The following is a 21,745-nucleotide window of genomic DNA, read 5'->3' on the forward strand; positions in this document are numbered from 1 at the left end:
AGGCATTTGTCCCATCTTTGAATAAATTCATTTTTGTGTCTCTCGAAGTAGTTAACATGTTGGTGTGCACATAGTTGGAGATTAGTGAATTCTGACTGATTGGATGAGTGCTCTTTATTTCTCATAAGCCATGTGAGCTCTGGGATTCAAAATGCTGTCAACTTTGCCAGACTTGAGGCAAATCCTTGTGAATCCCAAAAAATTCTAATCCCAGCCTGGATTCTTCACCTCTCCTTCTTGCCTCTGGGCTCCCTTCCTTCTCTACTAGTTAGCATATGTTAAATAGCGGGATTTTATTTCAGACAAAGAAATTTGCTACCAAGCACACTTGAAGAAAGCCAGATTCTGAAATATTGGCTTGCAGTTACCCATCACTTTATAGTCATTGTCATTTACCCAATTAGTTCACAGGGAGAGTCTTCATACTTCATGCAATTTAGTGTAGTGAAGAAAATTGAATCTGAGTTTTAGTCAGAAATATCCAGCTTTGAGTTCTGGCTCTGTCATTTACTAGCTGAGTGACCTTGGGGAAAATTACTTAACCTCTCTGTATAGTTAACTTTATAAAATGTGAGCAGTGGATGGGGCGCCTGGGTGGCGCAGTCGGTTAAGCGTCCGACTTCAGCCAGGTCACGATCTCGCGGTCCGTGAGTTCGAGCCTCGCGTCGGGCTCTGGGCTGATGGCTCAGAGCCTGGAGCCTGTTTCCGATTCTGTGTCTCCCTCTCTCTCTGCCCCTCCACCGTTCATGCTCTGTCTCTCTCTGTCCCAAAAATAAATAAACGTTGAAAAAAAAATTTTTTTTTAAATAAAAAAAAAAATGTGAGCAGTGGTAAATCATACCGTTAGAGTTTTTATGAGAGTTCAATGAAGTGATGTAGATGAAGGTACCAGGCATATATTAAGTGATCAATAAATGATAATCTTTTATTTTAAAAAAATTTATCTAGGTAGACAAATTAGAATATTATGAAATCTTTTTAATAAAAAGTTATGCCTTTTGTTCCTAGGGATAATTATTCTCCAGAAGATTTGCTGTAAGGCCCAGTACCAGATTGGATTAGCTTTTTCTCTTCTGGGAAAAATGAAAATTATGAGGATAAAGTACAATTAGCTCAATGGCAGCAGTGAAACAAGTGGATGGACAAACAGCTTTCCCAAACAGTATTTGTGGGGAACAAGAGTAGAGCTGGTTTCTAACCTTAGAGTAGCAGTATATAGGCAGTATAGGTCATGACTCCTAACACAGCTGTAAATATACTTTATGTACACATACGTACGCATATATGTTTGCTTACTTATTCATTAACCTGTTAATTTATTCATTCATATCAAAATCCCACAGCCAGCATGTTTTTTCTGAGACCATTTTGACCTTGGCTTATGTGCTCTACAAATCAGTGTTATTTTCATATCATTAACTAGAATTAACCAGAAGCCATTACCAGCCCAGTGACTTCCTCAGTAGCTCAGAGTTGCCCATCAGATCAGCTTTAATGATATCAGGGTCCTTGGCCTAATTAGCTTTTAACATAGACCATGTTATCTTCCCTTGTTGCCATACAATGGCAGCTACCAAGTCAGCATCTTTGGAAGCTACGCCTCTTAATATTAATCAATCTTTAATTAAAACATTGAGGTGTGAGGAGAAAAGGTATCAGCTTAATTTCAGAGGAAAGCAGCTTAAAAAACAGAGATATAATTAATCTCTCTGCCAAGTGTATACACCAGATCCAGATAGTTTTACAGAAAAGCTTTAATTCTTCATAGTTTCCGCAGACATGTTTTTAATATTCAGTTATATGTATATATGAGTTAAGGGAAGAAGAAGAAGCTAAGAATTAAAAGAAATTGAACTTCTATGAGGCCTCCTCCAGCTTGAATTCATTGCATCTATCTAAGTGACCCATTTAATATCTCTGTCATCTTGCAGTTCATTCCCAAAAGAAAAGCTCTGATTTGGGTCCAATTCTTTACATGCAAACCTAATGTGGTTGTTTGTTGATTGATGGTAAGAATTGCTTTAGTAACAAAATGAAAGAGACAGTTTTCATAAATCTCTTCCCTCTGCATTATTTATCCTACCTCTTTTTCTAATATTGGAGAAAGGACCCCTATAGCAAGATTTCTTGACAATTCACCCCCAAGGACCTGTTTCATAGAAATAACCAAGCAATTTTGTGAAGTTGTTCATATGTGAAAGTTGTGAAGTCATGCAAACCTGGAACAGGAAAGGCTGCTCTCGGTCCCAAATGAAAGCCTACATGGTCACTTTCTCAGGAAAGCCTTTCCTAAACCTGCAGGCCACATCGGGCCCCCTTGACTGGTGCTGTCATAGTACTGCTCACTTTTCTTTCAGAGTGCTTCTTACAAGTGAATTAAAATGAATGTCGCCCAACCCCCCCCCCCCCCCCCCACTGGAATGTAGGCTCCTGACCACATCTTCCTCATCACTCTCTCCTTTAGTGCCTGGCATAATTTAGAGCACATAGTAGATGCCTGTAAATACTGAACAAGTAAAGAAGAATCAAGGATACATCTTATGAAATTACTTGCCTTAAGAGGGCAGATGAGAAACCCAAGGGACAAAGAAGTACTGCCTAAAAAGACAGCATCAGAATAGCACAGTGCCATGGAAGCCAAAAGAACAGTCTCAAGAAGAAGGGAGGATGAATACTTTCTCATCACTGCTTATCCTTAATCCCCTAATGTGATCCAGCCCCCATCACAGCACTGAAACTGTTCGCTTAGAAGTAATCGCTGATGTCCTAGTTGCCAAGTCTAACTCATCCTCCTCCTCTGTTATGCGGCATTTAACATCATAGCTTCTTTTCTTTCCTGACATTGTACTCTCTCCATTCTCTTCTCTAGCTGCCATTCTGCTTTCTTTTTTAGTTTGTCCTTGTACTTCCCAAATATGTGGTTCTTAAAATTCTGTCATCTACCCTCTTCCCTTTTTCTACACTGTTAACCCCTAGATGTGCACCCCCTCACTCATCTGTGGGAGAAAGCTTCCAGATCTGTATCTCTATCCCCAAACCTCAATTTTTTGTGTGAAGGGCCTTTCTGGATACCTCCACATAGGTTGCCTTTGAGTACTTCACATTCAATGTACCCTAAATTGAATGTTAACTTCTTCAAATAGTTTCTTCCTCTCTGCTTTGTTTTATAGGACTATTATGCCCTCAGTAATTTAAGAGTAGTGCTACGGCATTATCTTATGTTTATTTTCCCCTTAACCTCTACCTTCTATATGGTCAGTTGTGAAGTTCAAATATTCTGCCTCTGTGATTTCTTTCACAGCTCCCTTCCTCATTTTCACAAGTTCAGACCTTTGTTACCTCTAGACTAAACTATAAAGCCCTCCTGATGGCTCTACCTTCAATCTCCTGTATCTACAGTTTATTCTGCACATAGACCAATGCAGTATCATCAGCTACAAGCTCAAATCTTAAGTGCCCAGGTATTCAATACTATGCTACTTTGGACAAGTAAGTTTACCACCTCAAGTTTCATTTATAAAAAATTAAGAATTTGTATTTTTAAAATGAGATAATATTAAGTTATTAAATGGCATTTTAATGAGCACCCAGTCCAAAATTCTTAGGAAACTTTCCACACACCACTCGGTAACTTTCATGATCCCCTGATAAGTTTACATAAGTAAATCTCAATGTCATAAATGTTTTCTGAATAAAGCATAAATCCATGCTTGGCATTCAGGAGCCTTGCTGAACTGGCCTTGAGCTACTTACCACTCTTACCTCTCATTTTTCCCTTTCATACACCCTGTACTTAAGCCATGCTTACCGTGAGTTTGCTTCTTTTGGGGTCCCTGCCTCTAGGCTTTCACTTAGAAATCTTGTCTTCACAATCTCTGCACATTCACATCCTAGTGAGTAAATGTGATTCTCTCCATAAAGCTTTACCTGATTCCCCCTGCCTTCCTTTCCTCCACACTTCTGTCTGGTCTTTTCTAACTTGCAGAGCCCCATGCTTTTGTCATTACTACCTCGATGAGTGGCTAAAAGAGAGATTGATACACTGTCTTTTGGGAAGTCTGCAAGCAGGAAAGAGCTTACCAGGGTCATGAGAGTTCCTGCAGAGTGTGTGGAAAGTTTTCTCATGGGTTTGGCAATACATGCGAGCTCACAGAGCCTCAAAATCCTTAGTATCCCATTTAAAACAAGCTTCACATCATGCTTTATTGCTTAATGAGCCACTCTGTAGCCATCTTTGTATTATAAAAACACCTTAGAATGGTAGTTACTGATGCCCAACAGGTACAGACTAATACTGTGGAGTTTCCACTTGCCACTAAATAAATGCTTGTAAAGTCTAGTGAGCCTAAGATGAAAGGCATTTTGTAGATTTAAAATGTGCAAGATGTAACCAGCCTTCTGTATCCTCCTCTAATCAGAACTAATCCTCTGAGAGAGAGAGGCATATGAAAAGGCACTGAAGAATCTGAGGAAGTATGGATCTGGGTCTCCAGATTGTCCTAGGAGGCTGGTAGTTTAAGAGTGGAGCAAAGGTGGGCTACCAGGGTGGTTCAGTCCGTTGAGCGACTGACTCCTTCCTGATTTTGGCTCAGGTCATGATCCCAGGATTGAGCCCCACATCGGGCTCCGTGTTGAGCATGAAGTCTGCTTAGGATTCTCTCTGTCTACCTCTCTGCCCCTCTCCCCAGCTCGCCCTCTTTCCTCTCTCTCCCTCTCTCTCTCTCTCTCTCTCAAAAAAAGAAAAAAAAGACTAGAGCAAAGGCAAAATGCAAGGTTCAAAACTTGGAAAGAGAGCAGTGTTAGGGTGTGAGGAGACTCCACCCAGCTGTCTTTAATTAGGAAGACAGCAGGAAGGGCCAGGATTGTTCTTTCTTCTAAGTTCACTGAAAGAAAACCTGATACCAAATTTCGTTCTTAGGAATTTCAAAATAAGTAGAGAATTCTTTGAACTCTGTAATCAACTAACTGGAAACTAATTTGAAATTTGGCTTCAGCACATATATTTGTGGTTACAGGAGTAGGGGAAGCATCCAAAGACGTTCTCTGGAGCTCTCTGTTCTTGTCTTTTAAAAAGTTTACACACAGCAAGTGAAATGAACAGATGCTTTTTTTGTTGGAGCTATCAGGGTAACAAGAGGCTGAAAGCTATATCAGGTATTTATTTCAGTCACTGAGATGGCTATTGGCAGAGTTCCACATACCAAAACTAAAGAGAAACTCATGAACAGATAAAAAAAAATAAGACATGGAAGAAAGAGCCCTGTGCTTCCTTGTCTTGATTTCTTCCTAAACACATGCTGATGATAAAAAAAGGAGCAAAGCACTCAGATAGCACTCTCTGGCGTCTTTTTTTTTTTTTTTTTTTTTTTTTTTTTTTGTAGTTGGGGAGATAATTGGACAATTTTATGTAATCCTTTCTATAAGAGTGTGTTTGAACTTTGGGGAAATTTATAATAATCTCTAACACTTTAGTCAGAGGGTATAACTTAAGCCAATAAATACCTTAAATTTGAACTTCATAGTTGTTAAAATGCTCTGCTTATTTATATTATAACATGGAGCATTTGATGAGAATAATGAGAATAAGGTAGATAGATAGGTGTGGGGGGGGGGGAGGGGATTTAGTAAAGACTGAATTGGTTGGCACCTGACTTGGTGAGGAAACAGGAAAGGAATTTCTGGCCATGAAGTTTGTGATTCCACATCAAGATCATTCTTTATAATGGAATAACCACCCACCCTAGTTGAGAGCCAGAATTCCTCAGATTCTTCCAACCAGAGGGGCCCTGGCACACTAAACAGTCTGTTACGATATCTGAACACTTAAGTGAGTGTATTTGGCCAGGGAGACTTGCTAGTGAAACTGATCTTGCCTTCCCTGGGTTTTTCCAGTTGTACTGAATAATTAACAGAAAAATTAAGACCCAGATTCCCTGAAATGTTAAGTACCAGATCTGTAAGCTGATCAAACCTTAGAATCACAGTGTGTCATAATTAGAAAGGACCTTAAAATTCATCCTGAACAAACTGATAGAGGATTTGTAAATCTGTTTCCCTAAATCCTTGCCAAGTGATTGCTTGAATTTCTGCTCAAATACCTCCAGGGTCAGGAAAGTCCTCACTTTAGCAGACACTCTATTCTTTGAATAGCTGTGAGAAAGCTTTCTGTTGGTTCAAAACCTGCCCTTGGATCTTAGTGTGCCAATTTAAGGAGACATCCAAAACAAGCCTCCTTCCTCCCACATCCCAGCCCTCAGATATTTCACACTGATCATATTGCCTGGAACCTTCTCTAGGCCATCCATTCTTGGTTCTTTCTACTGTTTGTAGAAAGAGGACAAGGTTTCTAGTGTCTTGTAGTATAGGACCAGGAAGACTCAGGATTCTAGGGCAGCTTCTTTAAAACTTTTAAAACTAAAGAAAAGGTTAGGCTATCAAGACACAATCTAGTCTACAGTTTACAGATAGGGAGATAGTCTTTTGGATTTGAGAGGGCAGAATTGATCAGCAGCCTCTTTTAAAGTGAGAAATGAAGTGTAACACATTTTGCCAGTGAACGGTCTATTTTAGTTGCTTAATTTTTTTTTTTTTTTTAAGTAGCCTCACTCCCAACGTAAGGCTTGAACTCACGACCCTGAGATCAAGAGCCGCATGACTACTCTACCGACTGAGCCAGGCAGGCGCCCCTTTAGTTGCTTAATTCTGATCACAGGCTTCAGCCCACACCTCATTTTTGCCAAGGACCTCTCTGGCTCCGAGTTAAGCCTAAGGCTCAGCTCAGGGTTTCACTGCCAGATCTCCACATGCCAACTATTGGCTTCACTCATTGTTTGTGTAAAGGATAGAAATAACTTTTCCATAAGTTTTACCATCTATATTGACCACATGGTTCAGCAGAGATTCAGAAATTTTAATAGACTTTGTTGTTTTTCCTTCATAAAATAAGAAAATGACCATCACAAAGGGAGCAGAGTATTGTACTCCTTGAGAAATGCAGCTGTCTCTGTTGGACAGTTTCCTGGGTTGCCCTTTGTACTTAACTGGTTTAACAGTCACCAGGTGATCAGATGGCTTTTGTAAAAGCCAAAAAGCTGTGGACAGGATTGTGGGCCACCTTTCTCTCGTATTTTCCGTTTTGAGACTTGAAATACAGACGCATGCCTTTGAGCTGGCCCCAGGGAGGCTCAGGTTTCCTTGGATGTGCGCCGCAATAAAGGAGCCCAGGTGTTAGGGCGTGGGTCTCTGCTGCCGGCATCTCCACCGCCCCACCTCTGCCCTCCTTCCTCAGTCTTTGCCACCTCTCATGTCTGCGGGCAGATAAATTCTGGTGGGAGGATGGACCAAGACCTGATGTACAGGAGAAGGAAAGAGAAGGTGCCTAGAGTTCAGCCAATAACTTGGCCTCTGGGCCTAAGAGAATACGTTCGGACACCCAGAAAGTGCCGGGTTTAAGGTGTTGTTGGGCCCTGCAGGGGCGCGCTAAAGGTGACATTGGAGGGACTAGGACAGTCTTTGGTGATAGAGCTGGAGCCGAGAGCGATGCGTGCCGCCCGCCGCAGCCGGCACGACCCCGCGGGCAGATGGGGCCCCGAGTGGCCCCTGCCAGAACCCGCTGGCTGGGGGAGGCGGGGCGTCCCTTCTAGGTTCGCTCGCCCTTGGGCTGGGCTCGGAGCCCGGCGGGTCCGGACGCGGCGGGGGTGGCAGGGGGGGTCGGGCCAGCGGGTGGAGGGCGGGGCTTTCCTTTGTCAGGGGATTTGCGCTGCGCCGCCGAGCCTCGCGCGGGTGCCGCCCCCCTCCTCTCGCCCTCTCAGGGGGGCGGGGCTCTCCCTCGGGCCCTGGGGCGCGGTGGGCGTGGGCTTGGTGAGCCGAGCGGCTGGCGCCGGGGCTCCCAGGCCCTGAACCGCGCGGAAGCCCCGCCCCCGCCGCCGCACCCTCCTCCTCCGCTCGGGTCGCTCCTTTTCCCTGCCCCCGCCGCGGCTCCGCCTCCGCCCTCCTCCCCTTGGCTCTCCGCGTCGCGCTCCCGGGCTTCCAGGGGGGCTGCCCGGGCGGGGCGGCGCGGCGCGGCGGCGCGGGGAAGGGGGAGGAGAGCCGCTCGCCAGCCCAGCACTTGCAGCGAGCGGCGGGTGAGCGGGCCGCGCGGCGAGGGGGAGGAGGGCTCGCCCCCGCCCGGCCCGAGCGGAGCCTTTTGTTCCCAGCCAGAAGTTTTGCATGCCGGGACCGTGACAGCTGCGGGCGGGGAGAACGGCGGGGCCGCGGGGCCGGCGGTGGCGGAGAATAGAGGCGGCTGCTTGACATGCAGCCCACGGCGCGGCGGCTGCGGGCCGGGGACTGGCGGCGGCGGGGGAGGCGGCGCCCACAGCACGCGGGACTCAGCTGCCGGAGGGACAAACTAACTTCCTGAGCGCGGGACTGGAGGCCGGCGCGGCCCGGAGCCACCTGCCAGCCTGCGGTGAGGCAACCCTGGCCCTCAGGGCGCGCGGCATGGCGCGGGGGAGCGGGCCGCGCTGAGAGAGCCCTTCGACTGGCCCTCGGCCGCCGCTGCAGCCTGCCGGCCTTTCAAAGGCCCGGCGCCGGGCTCCACTCGCCTTGTTTTGCGGCCACAGCGCAGGGCTGTTCTGGGAGCCACAACAATGCCATGATGTTTTGGAGACAGGAAGCCCCAAGCTGGCCCCGAATGAAGGACTTCCTGTGTTTAAAGTTGCAGGAATATCCGCCGACCAGCCCAGTTCAAATGCAAACACCCGAACTAGGGAGGACGAATGGCTAATTCAGACCAGCTGGACTCTCCAGGACTGGAACTGAGGATAAAATGAAAGGAATTCTTAGGAGCTTGGGCCATACTTGAAGACTGGGAAGGCTGTGCCATTGTTACTAAGGGACACAGTCGGTATAAAGCTTCTAACTCTGGGTGAGAAGTGAGTGGAACTAGGTATTGAATAAGACTGGGCAATATCAAATGATTTTTTTTTTTTTTTTTTTTTTTTTACTGACTGAATTAGAGCGGTGCTCTTAAAAACACACACAAGAGAAGCCATACAAGGAATTATTTTATATTTGTTGATTAAATTATACTGCTTATCTGTCTGCAACTATGAGGCTGTTAGCCTGTGAGGGAAAAACTGTTCCTCTTAGAAGCTCCCAGAATGGTTTCAGAGTTGGACTTGTAGGCTTTTTTGGAGGGCAGATCCAGTTGGTGGTCCTGGGTTGTGAACTGGTAAAAGGATTTTTAACTTCTGCAGAATGCATTTTTGGGTAACCTGTGAAAAACTTTTAAAAGATTGATGTTTCATCTTGATTGAAAAAGTATGGGTAAGCCACTCAGCAGGCCAGACTGTTTAAGGCAGAACCCCACCTGCCTGGGGAAAGGAGAGGAAGAGGATGGCTATATAGAGGATTGTTATGTTCCACAGAGATCTATATATGATACAATGAGAATAAATGAACAAATTGACCAGGGGTCAAAGCTTAATCAGACTTCAAAAAGCACCATGGAAAAGATGGAAGGAAGTACTATATCCAGTAATGGTACCTTAGGAGCAGCATCTAATGTTTTTGAATCGAGAGCACCAGAAGGCAAAAAGCTGGATGAGAGAATAATATTTGATGCACTAAAGTTAACCAGTGATGTGCAGAAGTCAGCACCTGTTCCACCCAGAAGGCGACCAAATGCAGAACGCAAAGATAATGTTAACAGGAGATCATGGAAGTCTTTTATGCCACCCAATTTCCCAGAATTTGCAGAAAGGATGGAAGCTTCTCTCAGTGAGGTTTCAGAAGCCGGTGCTTCAAATCCTTCCTTGCAAGAGAAGAAGGAATCCAGTTCCGCATTGACAGAAAGTTCTGGTCATTTGGACAACAGGGAACCTCAGTCAGAGTCAGTGACTCTGGAACATGTGTCCAAATCCATAGATATTCCAGAAGTGCAGGATTTGAAAAACTTAAGTGGAGAGTGCCAAGACTTCAGATTGCAGCCGCCCAGTGAGCACTCTCCCCGTGAATTCCAGCCTCTAGAACCAGAAGCTGCAGCAGCAAGTGGTAACACAGATGTAATGCAGGAACACAGATTCTCAAGTGCAACCTGGCCCAGAGCCATGAAAAGTTTAGCTAAGGGAGGCTTCATTGAGAAGCAGCACCCCCTTGGGGACACAGCTTGCACTGTGGAAATGCCACCTCTTTCCCCTTGCCTGAGTGAGGAGCTGTTGGATCCAGAATTGCATTTTCTCATAACTCCCAGCCTGAGAGAGAAAACAGAGTCTGAGCTAAAGTTTGAGGAGGATGAGCGATGGATAATGATGGAAGCTGAGGAGGAGTGGGAGGAAGAGAAACTGTCAGAGAGAGGAAAGACTTTTCTAATGGCAGATGAGAAAAAGAACAGCCTGGCAGATATTTTTGAAGAAAAAGAACAAGCAAACACTGTAGCGGTGGCAGAGGATGGAGCGGATTGTTCAGCTGCTGTCATAAGGACTTTTGACCACCTAGCTCTCAGTCAGGTTTGCTCTGATGGCCTACAGCCGGCTAAGAAACATTTGGCTTCTGTTCTCAAGGATACACCTCTTGATTACAGTTGTGTTTTCACAGGTGAGAGTGCTGTAGGTGAGCTGACAAATAGAACTGCTCAGGGGCTGGAGGGTCTTGTTTCTGATTTAGAATATACTGTTGGTCCTATTGATTCAGAGCAGCTCTCTGACACAGATTCAGTGCAGATGTTTCTTGAACTTGAAAAAGAGTGTTTATGTGAAGAAGGAGTAACTCCTCTAGTTGAACTGGAGAAGCAAGCCTCTTCTGAAGGGCTGGCCCCATCCCAGGATGCAGAAAATTCACTTGTAATTAGTCATTTTCCAGGGACTGACTTAGAAGAGGAACACATAGGCCTTTTAAATGTAAGGGTGAAAGACTCTGATACTGGGTTGGATTGTGAATATTTTAATGCCCTGGATTCTTCTCAGGTGCCTAATGCTGTGGAACTTACTGCCCACTCTGATACCGTGGGAGACACTTCCACTGTTAGTGAGGAGGAGCATGACAAAGTGCCTTCTAGCCCCAAGACTGCAGGGGAATATAAGTTCAGAAACCCAGGAGATCTGGGGTCTCTGGGAAAGCTGGACCCAGGAGGATTGCCCAACTCTGATCATAGGGCTTCTCATCCAGAAGACTTACTAGGCTTTGTAGCTGAGCTGGCCAAAGAAAATGGCAATCTGTCCCAGGTAGACTGCGGTCACACTGAGGGGAATTTTGAGGAGTGTGTTGAGAGGGTCCCCCTCAGTTGTGCTTTTAGCTATGAACTAACAGATGTTACCTCAGTATCTGAAGTAGAGGTGTTATTGCATGATTCAGATTTACGAACAGATGAGATTCATTTGGAAAGTGAAAAAGGAGCTATTAATCAAGAAAGTAACAATCTGGCTTCCTTGGGAACCGTGGACCCTTATGAATTGTCCAAGGAGAAAGTTTGGGATGAGGATGGTGAGGTGCAAGAGCTGGGTAATGAAGCCAAGCTTTCGGAGGACCAAGCCCCAGCACATTTTCACAGAACCTTCACAGGGCAGATCTTCCAAGCTCTCCAGAGGAAGTGCACAGAGTCAGATGGTCTGAATCTGCCCCTGCTGGTTGAAGGACCAAGACCTAGCAGAGATGGCTTGGAAACTGTGAATGAGACAAAGCCCAAGCTGACTGTGGCATCATCAGAGGGAGGGGAGACAGAAATGAGAGATTCAGATTCACTGCTAAATCTCTTTCTAGAGGAGCAAATTACCAAGGTTAGTAGTACTGAACCAGTTTTGGAGGGATGGACACCCATCCCACAGAAGCCTGTCACCGCTGCCTCAGTGCCCACTGCAGAAGATGGTGCCCTAGATGCTGCAGCGCTCCTCCCAGAGGCAGACATCTCAGCTGCTGCAGCGCCTGCCCCACAGGTGGACACACCAGGTGATTCAGTGGTCACCACAGAGGCACATGTCCCAGTTGTTTCAGTGGCCACCACAGAGGAGGACATCCTGGCTGCTCCCCCAGCCGTTGCAGTGGCTACCACGAGAGATGATATTCCAGAGGGATCTGTCACCCCAGCTTCTGCAGTGCCTGCTCCAGAGAAGCCTATTAACCCAGCTGATCGAGTGTCCACCTCGGAGGAGCCTGCCACCCCTGCTGTTAGAGTGACCACCCCAGAGGCGCCCGCAGCCCCAGCTGCTGCAGTACCCACCCCGGAGGAGCCTGCAGCCCCAGCTAATAGAGTGCCCACCCTGGAGGAGCCTGCAGCCCCAGCTGCTGCAGTGCCCACCCCAGAGGAGCCTGCCACTCCAGCTGCTGCAGTGCCCACCCCGGAGGAGCCTGCAGCCCCAGATGATAGAGTGCCCACCCCGGAGGAGCCTGCAGGCCCAGCTGCTGCAGTACCCACCCCAGAGGAGCCTGCCACTCCAGCTGCTGCAGTGCCCACCCCGGAGGAGCCTGCAGCCCCAGATGATAGAGTGCCCACCCCGGAGGAGCCTGCAGGCCCAGCTGCTGCAGTACCCACCCTGGAGGAGCCTGCAGCCCCAACTGATAGAGTGCCCACCCCAGAGGAGCCTGCAGCCCCAGATGATAGAGTGCCCACCCCAGAGGAGCCTACAGCCCCAGCTGATAGAGTGCCCACCCCAGAGGAGCCTGCAGCCCCAGCTGATAGAGTGCCCACCCCAGAGGAGCCTGCAGCCCCAGCTGATAGAGTGCCCACCCCAGAGGAGCCTGCAGCCCCAGCTGATAGAGTGCCCACCCCAGAGGAGCCTGCAGCCCCAGCTGATAGAGTGCCCACCCCAGAGGAGCCTGCAGCCCCAGCTACTGCACTGCCTGCTATGGAGGAAATGTTCCTTGCTGGTGCACCCCTCCTGGGAGATACTGCCCACACTGATTCTGTGCCTATCTCAGAAGAAGGAACTCCTGTTCTAGAAGAGGCTTCCCCTGCTAGAATGTGGATTAAGGGGGACCTTGAGTCCTCAGGATTTGAAATAAAAGAGGTGACTGGCACAGTGCTGCATGGGAAAGTGCCTTTGGCTGCAACTGATGAATTAAATTCAAATGAGGTAATTGTTGCTCATTTTGTTGGGAAAGGATCTGGGGAGTAAAGTGAGATGTGCAAGTTCCCTTGGTAGTGATTAGAAAGGGCACAGATAATCCTTTCTTTGGTTCTTTTTGGGGCACTGGACTATTCTGGTCTTTCTGTTGCATTTATGCACAAAATATGTCTTACTTTCATTTGGTGAAAAACTTTACAATTTGTATTTATAAACTGAGCCCAATAGTTGTTGGTTTGCATTTTGGAAAAGATTATTAGCTGGAACAGATGATTCTGCTTTTGAAGATTACAGTGACCATGTTCTGTCCTAAATCAAGAGGCTGCTCTTTAATAAGTGATGTGAGCAGTGAGGGAGGAGTGGGGGTGAGGGCTTTGGAGAGACACCTGAGATAGTTAGCCACTTGGCAAATTAGTTAGATGTCCTGAGTCTCTAGTTTGCGCATTTGTTAAGGCAGAACCCTGTGAGGATAACCTGATAACCCGTGGAAATCACTGTTGATATCTTCCCCCTTTCTCTCCCACATAGCTGTGTTGGTTAGTTGAAAGAATTCACCAAAACGGTTTGGGTGAAGGTGGTATCTAGATGTGTGAATAACAGCTTTTTAATACAAATGTGTGTTTCTTAAAGCCAGAATAAGGCATAATAAGGTTTATGAAAAATAGAGGTATCTTACCTATCTTGTCAAACTTTGTGTCCTGAAGCAAGTCACGCTTTTTCCTGGACCTCTTGTTTCCTGATCCATGAAGTGGGCTGAATGTCCTCCTGCATTCTGAGCTCCATGGTTCTGCAATTCTTAATGTCAGAGAACGGAAATGTGTTAGAAACCACCCGGAACAGTGTTCACATCCTTGAGCAGTCCTAGTCAAAGACTTTTAAGATTGGCAGCTTTCTACAGTTCACTGCCCTGGTGTCATTTGGGCAATGGTAAGGAATGAAGGAATTGGAAGTTTCATCTAATCTAATATAGCCAGGGATTACTGAGTACAGAGACAGAGGTGGTTTTGATTTTATGCCATCCCTAGGGCCCCAAACCGTGCCTGCCTTGTAATAGGCATTCACTGTGACAGACTGAATGAATGAGTGAATATCCATCTGAATATCTGTGGATGCTACAAGAAAGATGGGTTCTCACATCCACCCCATTGCAGAGCCTTTCAGGGCAGCTTTGTCGGCTAGAGCACCAGTTAAATCTGCAGCTACCAGCGATGAAAAGTCATTTTGATTGCGGGCCACAAGTGGCCAACTTTGCTACAGATCCCCTGCTTAGCTGAGTGGTGGTGGTGTCCACCTTGGGCTTCACCACCTATTTTGTAAGGTAGCATCCCATCAAGCTTTCAGATTGTTGGACTGATTCCCTTTTCTGAGTTTTACTAAATTCGAAATTGACACTGGGATCCCAATAACTTGTCCAAAGTCACAGGCATTCTTGATTAAACAGAATATTTTTTGTATAAAGCCTACAGCAATAATCAATGAAATACAGGTGTTAAATTTGTAAAGCGCTGATCAAATCTGCCTAAAGGAAAAAAAATCAGAGAAACCCTTAATATCAGTCTCAGATTCTCATCTACAAAATGAGTAAATGGGGCTAGGTAATTTCTGAGGATTTCCTCCAGCTCCAGGGGGGTAATCATTTATGAAATACTGCCTGATACAAACAACAGGAGGACAGTGGTAGCCCAGCTGTACAGTTGTCCATCTTTGAAGTATGGTTACTTTATGGAAGCAAGCAAATGCCTACATTTGTGTACAAAAGAAATCTAAACCATCACCCCAGCTGGGACATTAACCAATAAGAATGTGGAGAGGCTATTTTGAAAACTTTTATTGAAACAAAACAAATATTATAGTGGTAACATGAGCATACAGATTTTTCTGACCAGTGAAATATTATTGAGAGAAAAAGTTTTTCCAAGATGAGAGATGTATGGATTTCATTTCTTCCCAAATGGTTCCTAGAGGCAACTGAACCTGTCATTTTAATACGTAAACACTTAGAACTCAGTAAGTGATCATACCTGAAATGTAGTTTAAACGCTGTGTGTGTGTATGTGTATATACAAATATACACATGTATACATGGTTAAAATAGATATAAACTTTCTAATAGCATTAATGAGAGTTCGGTGGAAGAAGCAAAATGCTAGAACTTATTTACTATCCCTATAGTGGAATTCAGACCCACTGAGAGCAGTCTGTGGTTATTTAAACCCTTTTCTCTTTTGCAGACTTCCTTAGTTTTATTTCCAGAGACTGGTTCAATGGAAGAAAAAATCTTTGGTATAAAACTAGGGGTTCTATAACATTCAAAATTGCCAAGAAAGTCTTTTACAGCAAAAGTTGGGAAGCCTCACAATCTTAGTTCAGTGTTTGAATGCTCAGCTAATCAGCAGAACCTTCCTAAATTTGTTTGCTTTCCCTAATACCATTTCTATACAAGGATTCATTCATTCACTGGATAAATATTTATTGTGTACCTACTCTGTGCCAGGTATTGGGGCTCCTGCAGTGAATAGAATTGGCATAGTCCCTCCCCTTGTGGAACTTCTGCTACAGTAATGGAGGCAAATATTGAGCAAAAAGACACAAATACAGGGTTGTCTGTCTGGTTCAGTCAGAAGAGCATGTGACTCTTGATCTCGGGATGGTGGGTTTGAGCCCCATACTGAGTGTAGAGATTACCGGGGGGGGGGGGGGGTAACCTTTAAAAAAAGAGACACAAATATGTAGTTAGAAATCACAGCAAATGTTTTGAATGAAAAATAAAGGCTGTAATACATAATAGGGATGTTTCATTTTGATTGTGTCAGGGAAAGGATTTTAAAACTGAAACCTGAAGGATACCTAGAAATTATTTAGGCAGAGAGTCAGAGGGAAAAATATGCCAGGTAAAGGAAATGGAAGCTGGGAAGACTTTGGGATGTTAGGACTCTAAGAAGGCCAAGTGGCTAGCCCACAGTAAGCAAGGGTTCTGGAAGAGGGCCTTGAAGTAAATCTGGGGAGGTAGGAAGAGGCCAGATGATGCAGGGACTAAGAAGTTTTCAAAAGGATCTATACTTTAAAAGCCATGAGAAGCTGTTGAGAGATTTTAAGTAGGGGAGCGAAAGGATTTCATTTACATTTTTAAAACATTACTCGCAGCTTGAAGATAGAGCAAACCAGTCTGCACAGACAGTAAACATTCTCAACGTTGGGGTTTATAAATCTCAGATTTATTTTGTCTTATATTTTATTAGTTTGTCTTACGATTGGCATGAAATATAGAAAACACTGAATGGTTTTCAAAAACAAATCACTCTGGTTGCTGTATGTGGAGTGCATTATAGGAGATCAAGGACAGTAGAAAGGCCTGCTAGGTTACTGCAGTTGGCCAGATGGCTTGAACTGGAGAGATGTCACTGGATTTGAAGATGGTTGGATACAATATATATTTGTGTGTGTGTGTGTGTGTGTGTGTGTGTGTGTGTGTGTGTGTATGTATATATGTGTGTGTGTATATGTATATACACACATGTATGTATGTATATATATACACATATATGTATACATACGTGTGTGTGTGTTGGATGTAGAATCAACAAGACCTGATAATGGCTTTTATGTTGAGAAGGAGGGAGAAGGAAAGGGGTGTTTATCAGGGTTGGCTTCTCAATTCTAGTTTGTACAACTGAGCAGATGGGGGCAGTAGTAAATTGTTGACGTAGATAAAAACAGTTTTTAGGGGAGAGGAAAGGGAGAAGTTTTGAGGTACCGTGATTTCATTCATATGCCAGTATTAAAGTACTTGGATGGGCACACACACACACATTTTAGCCATAAGCATCATGGTTAATATTTAAAGATGTGGGAATGGATGGAATTGCCAAGAAGAGAGCCCAGAACTGACATCCTTCCCTGATCCCCACACCCATAGACTAACATCTCTCTAGAAGAAAAGGAGGAAGAGAATAAAGGAAATTAAAAAAAAAAAAAAAAAAAGATCAGGCAGGATAAAAACTAGGAGAATGTGGTATTACCAAAGATAAAACTGTTGTAAGAAGTTCTTCGGGAAATTTTCTGTTTTATGTCCCAGTTGCGTCTTACACTCTTGCAGTAATTTTTGCTAGTGTTCTGCTCTGGGAAATATCTGCCAGCTCTGATTGGTTAATAACATGGCACAGCCCCATTGAAATACTGAGGAGTAGGAATTTTAATGCATCTAAAAGCACTGATTTTGCAGAACAGCTTTATTTGGGAGTTGAGAGAAGGGAGCAACTGTTTTTAAATTTACTTTAACATTCTGTTAATTTGTGTTCAAAATAAATACTTAGTATTTATTTAGAGGTACTCTCATAGATTTTTTAAAACTCTGGAAAAAGATGAAACACCCGTTCCCTCTCAAATTAATCCATAGAGTGGAGGTTGAGAAATGGAGGAAGGAATCCCTGATGTTTCTATATGAAATGTTCATTGACAAAGTAAATGGAATTCCTTAAAAAAGAATTAACTCTATTATATGAAAGAGGTTACTAGCTATTTAAATATATTTTACTTTTCTATGTCATTTATATGGCTTGTCCAATAGAGCTTCTTGCCAAGATGGAGATACTCTCTATCTGTGTTGCCCAGTACAGTAGGCACTTAGCCACACATGGCTGTTGACCACATGAAATGTGGCTAGTGTGGCTGAGGAACTGAATTTTTAAATAGCATTATGTAGCTGCTGGCTACCATACTGGAAAGCACAGAGGAAAGCACAGAAAGAATTTAAATGCCACAGTATGAGACAAGACTTGCTTACTGGATAAAAGGGGGCTCTTCAGTGTGGGCTTGACATCTTCCCTCCTTACCTTTTGTTTTCTGCTTTCTTTGCCTTTCCAACCCCCACACCCTATCACCAACCACCATTTTGTTGAACCCAAGCAACTTAAAACATGGGAGTTGTTTTTTCCCCCCTCTGCTTTGATTTTTCTGCAGTGAAAAAACATCTTTAGTAGAAAATGGAATCCTAGCGCTTGCCTTTTCTGGGAACCCTGTTGTTGGGGAAACAGTCATTTTTAGCTGAACCGCCTTGTAGTGTTGCCTAACAAAATATGGTGTAATCAAATTATAGTATAAAATGAAGCCCACTGGTAATTACCTTTGTAACCTTCCTTTTTTAGTGTTCCCTGGGGCTTTTCCTCCCTGGTGACTCGCTTATCCAGCCATCATAACCCATTCTTTCAAGAATAAGTTTCCTGCTTCAAGTGTGAACTATAGTCTCATATAAGTCAAAATTAATCTTACCCAAACTTATATCTTTCTTTTACATTTTTGTCCTCTTCCATTTTCTGTCATTCTTTCGCTTTAATTGACTCACCTATCTCACTGAAACTGAAGGAACATTTTATAGAAGAAAAAAAATAGAAATAAATCCACATTGGATCTATGGGGAATGTGTGGAATGTGGCTGATTTTATCCTCTGATAATTGAGAAGAATCTGATCTTAGGGACAATTATTTATTTCATTCTTTTCTTTAATACCATTACAGTGTCAAAGTATTATCTTCTCTTTGTTTCCTTTTAGAACTTTCTAAGTCATAATGGATCTTATTAACTGCAGGGGAGAGAAACATGCATTGTTTGTTACACTTATTCACATTGTTTTAAAATTCCATTGTTTAATGGTGAACATGAGTAGACAGTATTATAATTTTAAAAATACTTTCTGTATATCTGCATCTCAGAGTATGAAGTTGGTAAGGACATTTCCCAATATTACTGGCCCGTTTCCCTTTGTAATCTCGGGAATACTGTCTCAAGATTATTAGCAGTGTGTGGTCTGTGGCCCTGAAACAGAGTGGAATTAAGTGACCACAGGGGGATTAAACTATGAGGTTGGTGTTTTTCACAACATTAATATGTTTTAATTAATTGAATTATGAGTCCTAGTCAGAGAAGAATGTTGCATATATCAATGGTCAGTTAAAGGTATTCCCCAAGGTATTTTTAATCTTAAATACTAGTCATTTGGTATTACTCTTCTCTTTTAGGATTGATAGCACACTTTTATGATATCTTGAGGCTGATTTTTCTCTATCCTCTGTAGCTTTTTGCATTAAAAATTAAGCAAGCAGAAACCAACCAACCATGAGTCATTGGGTTAAAGACCTCTAAGTAGTGCCATAACTCTCTGTAATTGTCCATAGGAGGATGTACTGAAATATGAAACCGCATGTTTCCTTGATAGTTCCCTATACAAATGGCTTGTTTTCTCTTTTTATTCCTGCTCCTCCTCTGTTAAATCATAAATCTTCCAAGAATGACCAGTCACTGTGTGGTATAGAGGGTCTGGTTGCTACCTTTAGATTAAAACTTTGGCTTGTAATTATCTAGATGTTTCAGAAAGAACAGGTGGATCCTCTTCAGATGAAGCTACAGCAGGTGAATGGACTCGGCCAGGGGTTGATTCAGAGTGCCGGAAAAAACTGTGATGTGCAGGGTTTGGAACATGACATGGAAGAGATCAACGCTCGATGGAACACACTGAACAAAAAGGCGAGTGGCGAGGGGCTAACTCTAGTGCATTGGGAATGGAGGGCTTAGAAAGGCACATCTCAATTGTAGGTTTCCCTGCAACCTGAATGCAAATACGGATTCAGCAGTTGGAAAATATAATTAGGAAAGGGGGGTCAGTAGTCATTTAAAAAGCTCTCTCCTCTCTCACAACGAGCCCCTGCATCTGTGATACAGGTTGCACAAAGAATTGCACAACTGCAGGAGGCTTTGTTGCATTGTGGGAAGTTTCAAGATGCCTTGGAGCCATTGCTCAGCTGGTTGGCAGACACTGAGGAGCTCATAGCCAATCAGAAACCTCCATCTGCCGAGTATAAAGTGGTGAAAGCACAGATCCAAGAACAGAAGGTAAGTGAGAATGTTGGGACAGTGAACTGTAACAGCCGTAGGGAGTGGCAGACAACACATTGGCTTCTCATTTAGGAGTATATTCAGGAGTTTTAGTAGGAATCCATGAAAAGAAAGGTGAAAGTTGATTTGCATCATCTTACTTCAGTCTACCAATTTACTGTGGCACACATTGGACCGAACAGTAGTTCGGTGTATTTATTCGTGTATTCTACTCCATTGTTTCATGCACAGCTTTTTCTTACAAGGTATTTGGAGTTTTCAGGGTCAGCAATATTCTGAATAATGTTGTGTGTCATGTATAAGGTGCTGTCTGTATTTTTGGCTTGGTTTAATTTCCCTTTTAGTGCATTTTTCTCCTGATTCAAACTAAGTTCCCTATTAGTCGCATAATGACTGTCACCCCTCTATTTAAAAATGTAAGAGTGTGAAGTTTATGCTGGTGCTAGGAGCTATGCTGCATCTCACGTTTTTGCCTCTGGATGAAAAAAAAGCTACCATTATTCAACTCAGTTTAGGATTTGGTGGGGTGGGGGTTTGGGGATCTTTCGCTTGTATTTTCTTCCTTATTTCAGATTTCAAAGTGACATTGTGTTATCACTTTTCACTCTCCTTCAACACTGTGTGCACTAGTTGCTACAGCGGCTCCTTGATGATCGAAAGGCCACAGTAGATATGCTTCAAGCAGAAGGAGGCAGAATAGCCCAGTCTGCTGAGCTGTCTGATAGAGAGAAAATCACTACACAGTTGGAGGGTCTTGAAAGTAGATGGACTGGACTACTCAACAAGGCAGCAGCCAGGTAAGGGCAAAGGGGTTTTGAGGAATGGGTCAGACAAGGGTTTTTTTTGTCCAGTTTTTAACTTGAAGTGCTCTGTAAGGTCCTGGATGAGTCATAGAGAGCTCTGGAAGGTGTGTAATGGCTTTTATCTTGAAGAGGGAGGAATACGTTCTTGGAGATGATCCTCATAATCACAGTAGCTCTCAGGAAATGAGCCTCAGCTACTCCATGAATTTCTCAGAACTGGAAGATTCATTGCTCCGTGTTGCTGTTCTGCTGTGATACAATCATGGTTCCAAACCGACAGACACAGACGCCTACAATCCAGCCAAGTTATTTTCTGAGTTTTCGAAACAGATTTTTCCCCTTCATATTTATAAATAATACTTTTGATACTTGGAATTGAAATTTACCATATTTCTTTTCTGATAGCTTATCCCAATATTAGATGTTTTTGCATCCAGGACCTAGTCTGTGATTCTGTTCAATATATGGACATGATGCATGAATAGGGGCGCCTAGTTGGCTCAGTAGGGAGAGCACACAACTCTTGATCTTGAAGTCGTGGGTTCGAGCCTCACGTTCGTGTGGAGCCTACTTTAAAAACATAAAAATAAGGGTGCCTGGGTGGCTCAGTCAGTTAAGCGTCCGACTTCGGCTCAGGTCATGATCTCACGGTTTGTGAGTTCGAGCCCCACGTCGGGTTCTGTGCTGACAGCTCAGAGCCTGGAGCCTGCTTTGGATTCTATGTCTCCTTTTCTCTCTGCCCCTCCCCCACTGTGCTCTGTCTCTGTCTCTCAAAACTGAATAAATGTAAAAAATTTTAAAAATTTTTTAATAAAAAATAAAAACATAAAAATAAAATATTAAAAAGAGAGACAGGTGCATGACCAGTCTTCAATAAGTGGCCAAAAATAGGCAGTATACCTTTCTCCTCTGAGGAAGTGCTTTCTCTCTCCATAGCTATACCCCAGCATCACTTCAGCTTAGTATGTCACATGAAGGTCTTTTAGTTTATGCTGTCCCCAGTTTTAAAAAGA

At 43.9% G+C, this 21,745-nt stretch overlaps 1 protein-coding gene across 30 annotated transcripts in view; it reads left to right on the plus strand.

Moving 5' to 3' along the window:
* MACF1 (microtubule actin crosslinking factor 1) overlaps window positions 1-21,745 on the plus strand; it is a 328,483-nt gene that overhangs the window by 256,990 nt on the left and 49,748 nt on the right. For 29 of the 30 annotated variants that reach the window (XM_027059599.2, XM_053211857.1, XM_027059590.2 and 26 more), the window contains 3 exons: window positions 19,399-19,560; window positions 19,756-19,926; window positions 20,560-20,726. In XM_027059599.2, the coding sequence (XP_026915400.2) occupies window positions 19,399-19,560; window positions 19,756-19,926; window positions 20,560-20,726 (500 nt within the window). Of the gene's footprint in view, window positions 1-8,027; window positions 13,050-19,398; window positions 19,561-19,755; window positions 19,927-20,559; window positions 20,727-21,745 lie in introns of those variants that run through there. The other variant, XM_053211924.1, reaches the window with a different exon arrangement.

This window comes from Acinonyx jubatus, chromosome C1 (assembly GCF_027475565.1).
Source record: "Acinonyx jubatus isolate Ajub_Pintada_27869175 chromosome C1, VMU_Ajub_asm_v1.0, whole genome shotgun sequence".
Taxonomy (NCBI): domain Eukaryota; kingdom Metazoa; phylum Chordata; class Mammalia; order Carnivora; family Felidae; genus Acinonyx; species Acinonyx jubatus.